Source organism: Oncorhynchus gorbuscha, linkage group LG19 (genome assembly GCF_021184085.1).
Source record: "Oncorhynchus gorbuscha isolate QuinsamMale2020 ecotype Even-year linkage group LG19, OgorEven_v1.0, whole genome shotgun sequence".
NCBI lineage: Eukaryota > Metazoa > Chordata > Actinopteri > Salmoniformes > Salmonidae > Oncorhynchus > Oncorhynchus gorbuscha.
This window is the reverse complement of record NC_060191.1, coordinates 41,674,414-41,691,172: the sequence shown is the minus strand read 5'-3', so window position 1 is coordinate 41,691,172 and position 16,759 is coordinate 41,674,414. Positions and strand designations below refer to the sequence as shown.

The 16,759-nt window shown below is 42.4% G+C and overlaps 1 protein-coding gene across 1 annotated transcript in view; it reads left to right on the top strand.

Annotated features, from left to right (window-relative positions):
- The window catches only part of LOC124005390 (sodium/calcium exchanger 2-like), a 122,206-nt gene extending 107,250 nt beyond the window's left edge, over positions 1-14,956 (top strand). The window contains exons 11-13 of the mRNA XM_046314605.1: positions 1,439-1,538; positions 6,165-6,443; positions 8,807-14,956. Of these exons, the coding sequence (XP_046170561.1) occupies positions 1,439-1,538; positions 6,165-6,443; positions 8,807-9,183 (756 nt within the window). The 3' untranslated portion in view covers positions 9,184-14,956. The remainder of the gene's footprint in view (positions 1-1,438; positions 1,539-6,164; positions 6,444-8,806) is intronic.
- Positions 14,957-16,759: the final 1,803 nt, after the last annotated feature.

Sequence of the window (16,759 nt, the reverse complement as noted above, 5' to 3'; positions counted from 1 at the left end):
CTACATCAGTGGAGGATGGTGGGAGGAGCTATAGGAGGACCGGCTCATTGTAATGGCGGGAATGGAATCAATGTAACGCAATCAAACGTGTGGTTTCCATATGTTTGCCCTGTATGATACCGATCCATTGATTCCATTCCAGCCATTACAATGAGCCCGTCCTCCTATAGCTCCTCCCACCAGCCTCCACTGATGTAAACATACTCTAATAATTCAAACTTAAACTGGATTATGGCAGCAGGCCGACAATGGCAATAGTCATGTGAGCCCTTTACTCTGCTGATTTTACATCGGCGTAAGGTTACATCGAAGTAAACCTACGCTGGTTAAAACATCTGCTCCTCTGAGCATTCTTTCACAGGATTAGGACATGTAAGGTGAATCATTGTCCCAGCGGTGCGTTTGATCTATTCACCGGTAGCCAAAGCTTCCCTCTTATGCACGAGTGGCGTGAGTTTGGATAAAACGGAAAGTGTGCATCTTAGAATTAGTTTTCACACACAAACTTTATATGTCCGAATCAAATAGGTTTCGCAGAATTAACCTGGCTTCTGGGGTACAACGTTTATTTTGATTGGCGATTTTCTGCATTTATTTTTCCCGTCAGTAGCCTGATTTCACAGAAACAGGATTATTCAGAAAATCGTTCTCCTTGCAGAGCATGTAAAAGTTTCCAACAACTCTAATCTAACTATCCACAATAATCGTATTATTGTGTGCTTGAAACCATACCGATTATTGAATAGGACAGTATGTCCCAGTTGTCTAAAGGCTGATGGCCATCGCCTGTAGTCCCCAGTCTTACAGAGGCTTACCCACATTGGTGAGACCTTTCTAGCCAATGAAACCTCCTATCCAGTCGGGTTTGGCTAGGGTGCTTCATAGGATGTTTTTATTGGTTAGATTGAGTAGGAGGAAGTTACAGTTTGGTGCAGTAGTACTTGAGTTCTGGATATGATGCTTTTCTTCAGTGCCTGAGTGGATCCCAGGACTTAGCATGTGGTTTGCTGTGATTGCTTGGGAGGAGTGTCCTTATAAACACAGCATGTGTTTATAAGGACCACAGTGTGTGTGTGTGTGTGTGTGTGTGTGTGTGTGTGTGTGTGTGTGTGTGTGTGTGTGTGTGTGTGTGTGTGTGTGTGTGTGTGTGTGTGTGTGTGTGTGTGTGTGTGTGTGTGTGTGTGTGGTTTAAACAAATACTACTATTGTGAATTCATATTACCCCAGAAATGGACCCCAGAAAGAGTAGCTGCTGCTATCGCAACAGCTAATGGGGATCCTAATAAAATACCAACTATTACTGCACTTCTCATGGTAACGATGCCACTTCCTCAAACTCTTCTAGGCATTCTCCATTAGTGTTCCGGTCACATACATGAGTTTGCCTTCGTCTCGATAATAGGATGTTGACTATGCGCATTTTGTTTGTGATTGGCAGAGCACCGTTGACAAGCTCATTAAGAAGACCAACTTGGCCCTTGTGATTGGCACGCACTCCTGGAGGGAGCAGTTCGTGGAAGCTGTGACTGTCAGCGCAGGTCAGCTTTTGGTATTTGTGCGTGTGTGTGATTTCTATTGAGTGAGAGAAAGATGAATAACATGAGTCTCACTGTTGACATTGTATTATATACACACACACACACTGACTACAGCAGGCCTGGGCAATTATTTTCCATGGAGGGCCACATTAGAATATATTTTTGCCATCATGGCCCAGAATCATATTACAGGATTATATGTCGTTTTGACAGATATATCTACCGTAAATCACGTCCTGATATGCTACTCATTTAACTTCTTTAACATGCACAGAGGTAAACCACATCCATGTTCTCCTTTTGGTATCTTCATTATTAAAACGTCCAATGAACTACACGGAGGGAAAAGTACACTGTGCATTCAGCACCACGGACAGAACTCTTGTTAACTCGTATGCACAAAAACACAAGAAAAGAGAGAGCTCAACATTACATTTAAACTACTCAAGCAGCGTGAGGAGTGAAGTCTCTGATGGGCGTTGACCAGAGCAGTGATATAGTTTCAGACGTCTCTATGTGCAGGATTGCTGAGAGGTCAGAGTCCGTAAGAGATGATCTGAGCCTTGTTATATTTCATCACTGAAAACGTCTGTTCACATACATAGGTTGGACCCAAACAGTACAAACATCTTCTGAGCATGACTCCTAATGGTTGGAAAGTTTTGTTCATCGAGAGATGCATAGAACCTCATCAGTGACATTGTTTTGGATAGCTCTCCAATCACTGCATCAGACTGAAGAACGATAAGCTCAAGTTGCAGGTCAGTGGGAGCGTTATCCACATTGAAGGTGACAGGAGAGGAAACCAACAGCATGTCATTTTCTAACACTTTGAAATCCTCAAAACGATGAGGAACCTCACCGTTCAAAGCACGCAGCAGCGATGTATACGTCTCCCGCTGGTCATCTGACAGGGAACAGACTAGTAGCGTTGGATGTTGGGTGAGATTGTTGGCTTCTACTTGTCGGGTCAGGAGGATTCCTTTTCCCTTGAAGGCTTTGACAAGGCTGTACATCTGATGCGCAAAAAGGCCCTTCCCTTCTAGTTTGGAATTCAGTTCATTCATGAAGGCCCTGATGTCCACGGTGAAGGAAAAAAATCAGCCAGCCATTCTTTATCTTTTAGTTGAGGGAAATCCACATATTTTCCTTTCATTTGCAAAAACTCAGCAATCTCTGACTTCAGGTCCCACCCCCTTTTAAGCACCTTCCCCAAAGGTTTGTGTGGTAGGGGAGAGCTGCATGACCCGACTCTGTCTCTTCTAACAGTGAGACAAACTGCCTGTGGTTTAAAGATTTTGCTTTTATGAATTTACCACTGTAGGGACTGTATCCACAACATGGCTCATTTTCAGAACACATTTATAGAGCACCTCCTGATGAATAATGCAGTGCAGGAAAATCATTTTCTGATCTGGGATCAGCTCAGCTACTTGATCTTTTATCCTTTTCAAAAGGCCAACAGCTTTTTCCTGTCAAGTTTGGGCACCCATCAGTTGTCACACTGGATAACTTTTCAAACCTGAGTCTCAGCTTTTCCACACACTTATTAACCTCCAATAAATCCTTCCCTGTGGTTGTGCTCTTCATTGACTGCACTGAAGCTCCTCTGTCATTTCAGTCTGGGGTTATGACCTCGTAAGAATATCAACTGCGCCGTGTCACGTGCATCACTGCTCTCATCCAGGGCCAAGGAGAAATCGGTGAAATGCTTTACCTTGTCTTTCAAACTGTTTTTCCACATTCTCTGCGATGTCCTCAACACGTCGTGTCACTGTTCGTCTTGACAGAGAAACATTTTCAAACAGCTCTTTCTTGTCGGGGCAAAGTATTTCTGCAGAGTCAATTAAACATTCTTTAATGAATTCGCCTTCAGGGAATGGCTTGCTATGTTTAGCAGTTTCGTGGGACAGTACATAGCTAGCTCACGCAATTCTGTCGTTGCTGATTGAAGTTTGGTGAAAGTCCTGCAACTGAGAAAGCAAGAGAAATTAACTCTTTCGATGCTCTTGCCCTCTGCTCAGAAGACATTCCTATATTTTTCTGCACGCTTCGTCAGGAAGTGTCGGAACAAGTTGTAGTCCTTCAAGACAGCGATGCTCTCTTTGCATACTAAGCACACAGCTTCCCCTGATACCTCAATAAAGAAATATTTGCTGGAACATCCTGCATTCATTGTCTACTTTCCTTTTCTTTGAAATCGTTGAAAAACACATTTTTTTGCTCAATTTCTAGCTAGCTACTATTTGTAACTGTGACGAAGTGTGTGTCCGCCTGTCAGTCACGGTCTTTCCTCGAGCAGTTGTTATTTCTATGTGTCTTCCCGAGTGGTGCAGCGGTCTAAGACACTGCATCTCAGTGCAAGATGCGTCACTGCGGTACCTGGTTGGAATCCACGTTGCATCACATCCGGCCGTGATTGAGAGTCCCCATAGGGTGGCGCACAATTGACCCAGCGTCGTCCGGGTTTGCTCCGGGTAGGCCGTCATTGTAAATAAGAATATGTTCTTAACTGACTTGCCTTTATAAATAAATAAAGGTTTAAAAAAAAAATGTATCCCACGAGCGATGGGGGTTAAATCATTACACAAATGCGAGTATTCATTTGGCTTTAAATTTGAATAACAAATACGTTTTTCAAAACTTTACTATCGCAAATTCTTGATGTGATCTGAATATGATTCCACAGGCCGTAATGAATCAGATCATACGCCCCCCAGGACGGCCATTGCTCAAGCTTGGATGGAGCCATAATGAAGGACTTCACAGCTGCTTTATGAATGTCATTTCTTGCTCATGCTTTGAATAGTGATCTGAGTGCTTTTTGTCCAGAGCCATAATTACATCAAATATTTGGAGTCCTTTGTTGTTCTTCCAAAGAGCTGCCCAAGCATTTCATTCAGGGAGTGAGTGTTAGCTTGCTCGTTAATTTTGATATGTCGAGGGGAAACAAGTGAGGATACAGCCTTATTTTCGGGATCCTCATTATAACAGGAAACAACTTGTTTTGAAAGGTGATAATTGCAAACCCGCAGACTTCATATAAAAAGGTTTCTGTGATATTTATCTTGGTAATATCTATTATAAAGTGTAATATTGACTTTAGAAAGCAAAGCTGTCTTCCACAGTGTTGAGGTAATGGGAGAGATGTCTGACTGTCTATGTCTGGTGTCAAAGCTCCCCCTGGTGGACTGTTATATTCATTACAGATAAACATGAATATAACAATACACCAAGTAAAACACAGGGTGTGTGTGTGTGTGTGTGTGTGTGTGTGTGTGTGTGTGTGTGTGTGTGTGTGTGTGTGTGTGTGTGTGTGTGTGTGTGTGTGTGTGTGTGTGTGTGTGTGTGTGTGTGTGTGTGTGTGTGTGTGTGTGTGCCAGTGAAGGCTCCTCAGAGGAGGTAGAGGAGGACCATCCTTAGTGAGGTTATCCTTTTTAGGTAAAACTATACTAAATAATTGATTTTAAAAAACACTGTTTTGCAGTGAAGGTCTACAGTAATCTCAACAGCACTCTTTAGAGTAGCACCATGGTGTAGCCAGAGGACATCTAGTTCCCGTCCTACTCAGGGTACATTGACTTCGATACAAAACCTAGGAGGTTCATGGTTCTCACACCCTTCCATAGACATACGCAGTAATTATGACAACTTCCAGAGGACATCCTCCAACCTATCAGCGTGAACTGACATGTTGTCCACCCAATCAAGGAATCATAATGAATATAGTACTGAAAGCATGAGCTACATCTAGCTAGCACTACATAAAATGTGGTGTGTAGTTGACTCAAAGAGAGAGAAAGACAATCGTTGAACAGTTTTGAACAAATTAATTTCTTCCAAAATGAAGGACAAGCGAGCGAGAGATTGTAATTTTTTTCCAGTTTCACTTATTTAGATAGCAAATTCAGAAAGCTAGTTTAGCCTACTCAAACAAAGAGGGATGCTATGTTAGGTAGCTGGCTATGGGTATCCAACACTGGAACTCTTCCAAATCAAGGGAAGCTTTTGGTTTTATTAATTAATTGCCACCGGGGCCCGTCGGTGTAACTGCTAAACTGATTGCTGACTGTAACACTGTACTGCATGATTGTAAAGGATTTACTAACTCATTAGTTCTAGTAGCTAAGTTGACTATGACGTTAGTTAATTTGATGACAACGGCTGTGTGTAGCGGTTAGGGGTTATGATATGAAGATTTGGCTTGGAAAGGTTTTTTCGCCTGGTCACAAACAGCTGTTGTTTGCAACTGTTGGCCTAATGATTAGACCCTAGATCAGCTAGAAGCAGGCAAGAGTGTGCAAGGCGGTATTGAATGTGTCACTGTCTGTCACTTTGATGAATCATTATTTTCTCTCGACCTGTGCACCTACGTTGTAAACTTTCATCCAAAGGCTAGGTTGTAGCAACCTGATGGGTATAGGCATATAGTAGCCTAAACGTATCGATCTTACATTGATCTGGGTGAATGGAATATTAATGACAGTCATCCAATATGCTGTAATAGAAATAAGGCCATGCTTATAAAAAAAAAAGTATTGTCCTCCCTCGTCTTAAACGGCACCAACCACCACTGGTGTGAGCGCGTGCATAAGTCTCTTATGTTTTACTGTATCCACCTCCTAGGGGATGGTGATGATGATGACGAGGAGGCGCGTGAAGAACGTTTGCCATCCTGCTACGACTACGTCATGCACTTTCTGACGGTGTTCTGGAAGGTTCTGTTCGCCTTCGTTCCGCCCACCGAGTACTGGAATGGCTGGGCCTGCTTCTTCGTGTCCATCTCGGTCATCGGTATCTTGACTGCCATCATCGGGGACCTGGCCTCCCACTTTGGCTGCACTGTGGGCCTCAGGGACACTGTCACTGCTGTGGTGTTTGTGGCTCTTGGCACCTCTATTCCTGGTGAGAGATTATGTATATACAGTTGAAGTGTGTGTGTGTGTGTGTGTGTGTGTGTGTGTGTGTGTGTGTGTGTGTGTGTGTGTGTGTGTGTGTGTGTGTGTGTGTGTGTGTGTGTGTGTGTGTGTGTGTGTGTGTGTGTGTGTGTGTGTGTGTGTGTGTGTGTGTGTGTGTGTGTGTGTGTGTGTGTGAAATAGAGGCACTATGGGCTCAAGTACATCTGCCTCACCAGGCAGCCATATTGGTAGGATGTGTGTATAGACCTCCTAGCTCTAAGGTGTCCTATCTGGATGACATATGCACTGGGGTTTGACCGGGCCACAGATAGTAACAGAGATGTATAGTTGAAGTCGGAAGTTTACATACACTTAGGTTGGAGTCATTAAAACTTGTTTTTCAACCACTCCACAAATCTCTTGTTAATAAAGTATCGTTTTGGCAAGTCGGTTTTTCCAACAATTGTTTACAGACAGATTATTTCACTTATAATTCACTGTATTCCAGTGGGTCAGAAGTTTACACTAAGTTGACTGTGCCTTTAAACAGCTTTGAAAATGCCAGAAAATTATGTCATGGCTTCAGAAGCTTCTGATGGGCTAATTGACACCATTTGAGTCGATTGGAGGTGTACCTGTGGATGTATTTCAAGACTTACCTTCAAACTCAGTGCCTCTTTGCTTGACATCATGGGAAAATCAAAAGAAATCAGCCAAGACCTCAGAAAATCATTGTAGATGTCCACAAGTCTGGTTCATCCTTGGGAGAAATTTCCAAATGCCTGAAGGTACCACGTTCATCTGTACAAACAATAGTACGCAGGTATAAACACCATGGGAACACGCAGCCGCCATACCACTCAGGAAGGAGACGCGTTCTGTCTCCTAGAGATGAACGTACTTTGGTGCGAAAAGTGCAAATCAATCCTAGAACAACAGCAAAGGACCTTGTGAAGGTGCTGGAGGAAACAGGTACAAACGTATCTATATCCACAGTAAAATGAGTCCTATAATGACATAACCTGAAAGGCCGCTCAGCAAGGAAGAAGCCACTGCTACAAAACCACCATAAAAAATCGAGACTACGGTTTGCAACTGCATATGTGGACAAAGATCGTACTTTTTGGAGAAATGACCTCCTTTCTGATGAAACAAAAATAAAAGTGTTTGGCCATAATGACCATCGTTATGTTTGAAGGAAAAGGGGGAGGCTTGCAAGCCGAAGAACACCATCCCAACCGTGAAGCACGGGGTGGCAGCATCATGTTGTGGGGTGCTTTGCTGCAGGAGGGACTGGCGCACTAAACAAAATAGATGGCATCATGGGGGTGGAAAAATACGTGGACATATTGAAGCAACATCTCAAGACATCAATCAGGAAGTTAAAGCTTGGTCGCAAATGGGTCTTCCACATGGACAATGACCCCAAGCATACTTCCAAAGTTGTGGCAAGATGGCTTAAGGACAACAAAGTCAAGGTATTGGAGTGGCCATCACAAAACCCTGACCTCAATCCTATAGAACATTTGTGGGCAGAACTGAAAAAACTGTGTGCGAGTAAGGTCTACAAACCTGACTCAGTTTCACCAGCTCTGTCAGGAGGAATGAGCCTAAATTCACCCAACTTATTGTGGGACCAAATTTAAACAATTTTAAGGCAGTGCTACCAAATACTAATTGAGTGTATGTAAACTTCTGACCCACTGGGAATGTAATGACAGAAATAAATAATTCTCTCCACTATTATTCTGACATTTCACATTCTTAAAATAAAGTGGTGATCCTAACTGAACTAAGACAGGGTATTTTTACTTGGATTAAATGTCAGGAATTGTGAAAAACTGAATTTAAGTGTATTTAGCTAAGGTGTATGTAAACTTCAGACTCCAACTGTATCTCCTAATGTCATTTAAATACCACAACCATTACTCATTTAATGAGGGGTTCGGTACAAGGTAATAGGGTTAAGGTAAATAAAAGAGTATACTATTACTCAGAGTGAAATAGCAGAAATTCCTGCTTTGCAGCCTGTCCAGTTAGTGAAATTGTCTGTGTGTGTGTGTGTGTGTGTGTGTGTGTGTGTGTGTGTGTGTGTGTGTGTGTGTGTGTGTGTGTGTGTGTGTGTGTGTGTGTGTGTGTGTGTGTGTGTGTGTGTGTGTGTGTGTGTGTGTGTGTGTGTGTGTGTGTGTGTGTGTGTGTGTGTGTGTGTGTGTGTGTGTGTGGTGTGACTACAAGGAATGACAACAGCATGGACCCGGGCTCCCTGGCCTACTCCCTCAGCCTCTTCACCAGCTGTGATGACAGGTACTTCACCTATCTCTCTCACTTATCTCTCTCTCTCCTTCCCTACCTCCCCTCCTCCCTCCTCAGACACGTTTGCCAGCAAGGTGGCGGCCACGCAGGACCAGCACGCTGATGCGTCGGTGGGCAACGTGACTGGCAGCAACGCGGTCAACGTGTTCCTGGGCATCGGGGTGGCGTGGTCGGTGGCGGCCGTCTACTGGAAGGTGCAGGGCAAAGAGTTCCGCGTGGACCCTGGCTCCCTGGCCTTCTCCGTCACCCTCTTCACCAGCTTCGCCTTCATCTGCATGGGCGTGCTGCTGTTCCGCCGGCGGCCCTCTATCGGGGGGGAGCTGGGCGGGCCGCGGACAGCACGCATCATCACCAGCCTCCTCTTCCTGGGCCTCTGGTTCCTCTACGTCCTCTTCTCCAGCCTGGAGGCCTACTGCCACATAGAGGGCTTTTAGAGGACATATGAGAGCAGAGACAGGGCTACTAGTCAAAACACTGATATACATTATAGTTATTATAATACACACATCTACAACAGTACAGGGCCCAGGCCAAAGGTTGGGACCTGGTCATTATCACTGGATCGCTAATACCTAAGGGATCTGTAGACATACCCGATATACACATACACACACACTTACATACAGACACATACACACACGTACTGAAACATGAACTGTACATATAACTACATGCATGCACAAACAAATGCACACGTGGTCTCTCACCAAGACCAACACACACATACAGCACTGTAACAAGGGCACCACACAGGTTGCATGTGACCTGGATCCTGGATGACACCCAGTTAACATCAACCTCCTATTGCACACTCAAGTGTTATACACACTCACTGGACAAACGAGGAAGAGAAGGAGAGAAAAGAAAGTATTGGTCAAGGAAGTAACGAAGGAAGTAAGACTGGAGAGATTTCAAAGGAAGCACGTTCAGAATGTAAACCAGCATGTCGTAAAAGAGGGAGAGTGAAGGAGAGAAAGAGACAGACAGGTGTGTAGAAACTAAGTGTTGCAGTGGCATTCTATTCATTCCGACTGGCTGCGTAACATGGTTTTGGGTCCAGACTGCTTTAATTGAAGCAGGGTAGAGTGCCGTGTGTTTTGCAGGGTGGGCCGTAGCTCCGTCACCGTTGCAGGGAAGGTAAACCAGACTCGATCCACTCGACTCAATCCATGTCTGTGTGGCCTTAAAGCAGTACCCTTTCGCTGGGGGTTCCTTAAAGCAGTACCCTTTCACTGGGGGTTCCTTAAAGCAGTACCCTTTCACTGGGGGTTCCTTAAAGCAGTACCCTTTCACTGGGGGTTCCTTAAAGCAGTACCCTTTCACTGGGGGTTCCTTAAAGCAGTACCCTTTCACTGGGGGTTCCTTAAAGTAGTACCCTTTCACTGGGGGTTCCTTAAAGCAGTACCCTTTCACTGGGGGTTCTTTAAAGCAGTACTCTTTCACTGGGGGTTCCTTAAAGCAGTACCCTTTCACTGGGGGTTCCTTAAAGCAGTACCCTTTCACTGGGGTTTCCTTAAAGCAGTACCCTTTCACTGGGGGTTCCTTAAAGTAGTACCCTTTCACTGGGGGTTCCTTAAAGCAGTACCCTTTCACTGGGGGTTCCTTTTCAAAGGCAGAATCCACACACGTAGAAGCTGTGGCGGAAAAAGTACTCAACTATCATACGTGAGTAAATGTAAAGATACCTTAATAGAGAATGACTTGAGTAAAAGTCACCCAGTAAAATACTACTTGTTCTAAAAGTATCTGGTTTTAATTGTACTTAATATACAGTGGTGCAAAATGTACTCAATTGTCAGACTTGAGTAAAAATAAAAAGTGAAATAAATGCTATACATCAAATTCCGTATATTAAGCAAATCAGACCACACAATTTTCTTTTTATTTCTTTTTCTTTTCGGACAGCCAGGGGCACACTCCAAAACTCCGACATCATTTAAAAAAACGTAGTATTTGTGTTTAGTGAGCCCGCCAGATCAGAGCGAGTAGAGATGATAATGTGTTATATTGATAGGTGCGTGAATTGGACCATATTACTGTCCTGCTTTTGGGTGTCAGGGAAAATGTATGGGAGTAAAAAGTCAACAAACAAAAAAATAGGAATGTTGTGGAGTACAAGTAAAAGTTGTCAAAAAATAGTCATGTACAGATACACCAAAAAACTAGTAGTACTTCAAAGTATTTTTACAAAGTTACTTTACACCACTGCGTAGTAGTGGAATGGGTCCATCTTCAGTCGCTATGACAGAGCACCATGAAAATGGTTGATTAATGAGTAGGATGTTTACATTTAGCAATGGGAGATAAAACAGCAACAACACTGAAAGCCCCAAGTTGCAGTTACTGTATGGTTTCCCATACAGGGGAGGTGGGATTTACGTATGACATTGAAACAAGCTCTCAATTCTGTGTTGGTGTAAATACAATAGGAGTGTATATGTATTTGTTAGAGGGGCTTCTCTACAGATATGGTGGGATGGGGTGACCAATAATAGATATAATGCATGGGGTTCAGAAACTAGTCACCACTGTCTTACTTCACAGGAAAATGACTTTTGCAGGTAGCTTGTGTAAATTATGGCTCCGAGATGAGGTATTATCCTTTCTCATAACCACAATCCCCATCCATCGAACTTTAACATAGTCGATCCAGTGGGATTATAAATGTGCCTCCTCATCTGTGGACTTCTGAATGAAGGGAAGACGGAGTTTCTGGAGGCACGACTCTGAATCACGAAAGTCTCACACCCAGCTCTTGAGGCTCTTACTGTTGTGTCTCACTGGACTTCAGATCATAGATCTGCATTCCACTCCAGCAGACAGTAGAGTCCTCCATCACCATCATGTTTGAGACGTTGTACATTTCGAATGACCTTTCGCAACCACAATGAGAGTGAAATGATGATTTAGAAATGCAGGCACGTTGATGGTGTAAATATTATTTTATGTTACTGTCCAAGGGTGAGTTACTATCCACTGAAGCACAGCACAAAGCGACACAAGCGATCTCCTAGAATGTAGAATGCTACGACAAAAGTATATCGCTTTCTGACATATACTTTTCAAAAACAATCCTTTACCTGAATACAGGTATAAAGTCAAACCTTTACATCTATATACTGTATCCCTTTGGCTCCACGCTTGCTCAGTGGACAGTAACTATTCACCGTTCTTTGGTGGATGAAAAGGTAAAAGCAGAGAGGGGTGGTGAGGTTGAGGGTAGCGTTTGTTTGGTCCAAAAGTTATCCTATGTGAGGATATTGGCCACCTGTGTAGGACTTCAGGACCGACAGAGTTCTGTACCGGGATGTTTATATTGTTGTTCATTCAATCGAAATCTGTCAATATTTGTGAGAAGAAAAAAAAACATGTTTGTTTGTGATACTTGTGATACTATAGTGGAGCACCTTTTTAGGTATGGAGGGCTTGTAGACCCTCTGCTGTGGAATACTGGGTAGAGATGCATGACATGACAGAATAATAGTGACAGCACAGCACCGGCATGGACAAAAAAATTATAATGCATGGGTGGTGACAAGAGAATAGTGTCTGTGTCTTTTATGTGAGAAAGCAGAAGGTCCAGACTGCAGCCAGATCTGTGAAGAGCATGCAGACTGCCTCTGCTCCTCACCTGTTTACAGTAAAGGCTGGCCTGAGATCAGCTCAACCCAACCCCAGCTAATTGCCCCCAAATACAGCAACACTGGCCCACCATCAGTACTTAAGACCATGGCATATAAATTATATTATTTTGGAGTGAGGCTTACAGTACATCAATTTGTCCAACAGTGTTGGTTCAAATGCTCCTATTCTTCTGTTTTCTTTTACCTTTTGAAATCCAAACCTCCCCGTTTACTTGACAGTGAAACTGGGATAGATTACATTTCAAACGGTGAGTTCTCATCAGCTACAGACTGTTATTCAGTAACTACTGATCGTCGCTACTGTAATTCTGCATCATACCCATTTAATGCCTTAAAGTCTAGTACTTACTATTTAGTCAAATTTGACTGGTCTTGTGTGTGCTTTGAGTGGGCATCAGAAACCTAATTGAGTAGTGTGCAATATGTGGAACCAGTCAGCAATCTACTATTAAGAAGAGTAGCAAGAGCTAATATGCTAATATGATTACATACAAACTGAAATAACATCTTCTTGAAAGATCAACTTAGCGATACTGTATTTACTCTGGATCTGACTCTACCATATAATATATTGGTATCCCTGCCCCAATCTCAATGAGATGAAAGTGCAATTAATAAGATAGTGGGAGATGGGGAGGGGTAGTGAACTGTTACAAGACTGTCCATGGTCCTTACATGTGGTTCAATCACCTGACTTACTGAGTCGCTAAGAAAACATGTGGAATAACAGAAGAGAACAAGGCTGACACAAAATGGAGGTGGGTTTATCTCAGTATTGCCAGGTGTTCTGAGGTGGATATGGAGAAAATAGGACACAGCACTTGCTAAGAGTTAATATGCTGCACAATACTAGAGACGGATGTTATATCGTATGGGAGTTTTCCCCACTTATTTTAGAGTTCAGGATACTTGGAACTCTAGTTGAACTGTAGAGTTGTCAATCAGTGCAACCAGTGAGAACGATTCACATTTAAATATTACAAATGCAAACAATGGATTAAAAAGGTAATGACATTTTGGAAGTTAAGTGAGTAAACAAATTGACCCCCTCAAAACTATAGATTTATTGATTCAAATAGTAAAGGCTCTCTTGAGAATAGTCATGTATAAATATGCTTATTGTTGCTTGTATAACATATATAATATCAACAAAGATTTCAGTTTCCTTGGCCCTCATTGTTTCCCAAGTCTTTGTCAACTTTTGAAAATAAACGTCTCTTCAGATTATGTTGATAATGCTGGAAGCACCATAGACGTAGACCCAATGGTTTAGGAGGGTAATAAAGAGACCTTTTGATATTTCTCTAATTGTCCAATTTGAAGACAAATTTCCCCTTGAACTAGTCATTTGATGTAGCACAAACTACATGTATATTTCTGTTGCCCAGATTATTTAATTGATTTATATTTATGAATAATATTTTATTGTTCAACGGCTCCTTGAAGCAAACCATTTGAACCGTTCCAATGCTTCAAAGAGAGTGGGAGCAATGTGCTATATAAAGCTGACTCTTCTTTGCTTTCATCTTAATGAGCAGTCAACTCGGCTCACTCGGTGGGAGTGAAACACTTATTTTCTCCAGTGTTTGTTGCGCCCTCGGCCAACCAACATAGATTTATTTCATTCACTTGAGGTTAGCATGTTTACATACAAATTTGTAATGGACATTCCAATGAACCTTGTCAGTTTGTTCAGGGTTGTTATACATAGGATGACATTTTACAGGGCCTTTACTGTGGTCATTGGGTTGGTTATGACATACTTTTTCCTGAATTGAACTGTCTACAATGTTCAGACAATGTTCAGTGTTTTGATGACTTCTATTTAACTATCTGGCCTTTGCCATTGCTGTAGATCAGATATCACTCAAAGATGTTTTATGTGTTGTAAATGCCATCCTATGTGCAAATGCATGAACATTGTGTGTTAGCATGGTCTGTTAAGGACATCTAGGTTTACATTTGGATCGGGTTATCCCAAAACAGTTTTTGGCCTGTGTGGCTGCTTGCGTGGTCTGCTCACGCTTGCAACAAACTGAGCAATGTCGACTTGGTCGAGCAGCAGGTGAATTGTCATTTTTTGATTACGTGTTAACAGGCTACTTACTTATTCACCACCTATAAAAGCTGTGAAAAGAAAGCCTGACTTTTCCTGTCTATGTCTGAATGTCTCTGATCATTTGGTTGTCAGTTTGTTGGAGTTTGATATTTCTGTGTCTGTGTCCGTGCCCCTCAACTCTCTGTATTGGGGTGAACCACCCCAGGTCTTGCTCTTCAATGTGTCCTTGGTGCAGTTTTATCTGTGAACCTTTCTCTCTGCCTGACATTTGTATGGAATAGTGACTGACTTAAAGAAGATATGTGATATTTACATTTATTCAATACTGTAATAAATGATTTGAAAATTATATTACATTTTTTTTATTTAAAGGATAAACAAAGGAAAAGAAAAATGAAACTTGTTTTGGAGAACCTATGGCATGAGGTGTAATGTGTTCTGAAAAAACAACTATGTAATCAACTCAAGTTAACCTTATTGAATATAGTTTATTTATTTTCAACACTTACTGTGTCTGTGTAATCATTTGATGCATGACAAGTTGAAAACAAGTCACAGACGACATTGATAACAACTTACATTTACAAGTTATTGAGTACGCTGCACGTTCAAGACTTTCTCTCATTATATACTGAACAAAAATAGAAATGCAACATGCAACAATTTCAAAGATTTTACTGAGTTACAGTTCATATAAGGAAATCAGTCAATTGAAATCCATTCATTAAGCCCTAATCTATAAATTTCACATGACTGGGAATACAGATATGCATCTGGTCACAGATACCTTAAAATAAAAACATGTAGGGATATGGATCAGATAACCTGTCCTTATCTGGTGTGACCACCATTCACCTCATGCAGCAGGACACATCTCCTTTGCATAGAGTTCATCGGGCTGTTGATTGTGGCTTGTGTGGAATGTTGTCCCACTCCTCTTCAATCGCTGTGCTGGGTATTGGCGGGAACTGGAACACGCCGTCATACACATTGATCCAGAGCACCCCAAACGTGCTCAATGGGTGACATGTCTGATGAGTATGCTTCCAGGAATTGTGTACAGATCCTTGCGACATTTGGCCGTGAATTATCATGTTGAAATCTGAGGCTATGGCGGCGAATTAATGGCACGACAATGGGCCTCAGGATCTCATCACAGTATCTCTGTGCATTCAAATTGCCATCGATAAAATGCAATTGTGTTTGTTGTCTGTAGTTTATGCCTGCCCATACCATAATCTGTTGACAATGTTGACATCAGAAAACCACTCACCCACACAATGCCATACATGCTGTCTGCCATCTGCCCGGCAAAGTTGAAATCGGGGTTAGTCCCATGAACACTTCTCCAGCGTGTCAGTGGCCATCGAAGGTGAGCGTTTACACACTGAAGTTGGTTACGACGCCAAACTGCAGTCAGGTTAAAACCCTGGTGAGAATGAAGAGCACGCTGATGAGCTTCCCTGAGATGGTGTCTGACAGAAATTCTTCCGTTGTTCAAACCCACAGTTTCATCAGCTGTCCAGGTGGCTCGTCTCAGACCTGATAATCTCTCTTATTTCTCTCTAATTTTGTGCGCATATTTTTTTACATCCCTGTTAGTGAGCATTTATGCTTTGCCAAGATAATCCATCCACCTGATAGGTGTGGCATATCAAGAAGCTGACTAAACATAATGATCATTACACAAGTGCACCTTGTGCTGGGGACAGTAAAAGGCTACTCTAAAATGTGAAGAAGCCGGATGTGTAGGTCCTGGGCTAGAGTGGTTACACATGGTCTGCAGTTGTGAGACCAGTTGGACATACTGCCAAATTCTCTAAAATGATGTTGAAGATGGCTTCTGGTAGAGAAATGAAAATATCTGGCAACAGCTCTGGTGGACATTCCTGCAGTCAGCATGCCAATTGCACACTCCCTCAAAACTTGAGACATCTGTGGCATTGTGTTGTGTGACAAAACTTCACATTTTAGAGTGGTCCTTTACTATCCCCAGCACAAGGTGCACCTGTGTAATGACCATGCTGTTTAATCAGCTTCTTGATATGCCACACCTGTCAGGTGGATGGATTATCTTGGCAAGGGAGAAATGCTCACTAACGGGGATGTAACAAATGTGAGCACAAAATTAGAGAGAAATAAGATTTTGTGTGCATGGAATATTATGCAAATTGTAAAGTGTTTACTGAATGGAATATTTCTGGGATCTTTTATTACACCTCATGAAACACTTTACATGTTGCGTTTATATTTTTTCAGTATATCTAAAAATTAATACATATCTGGAACATTTTAGGTATAAACTCA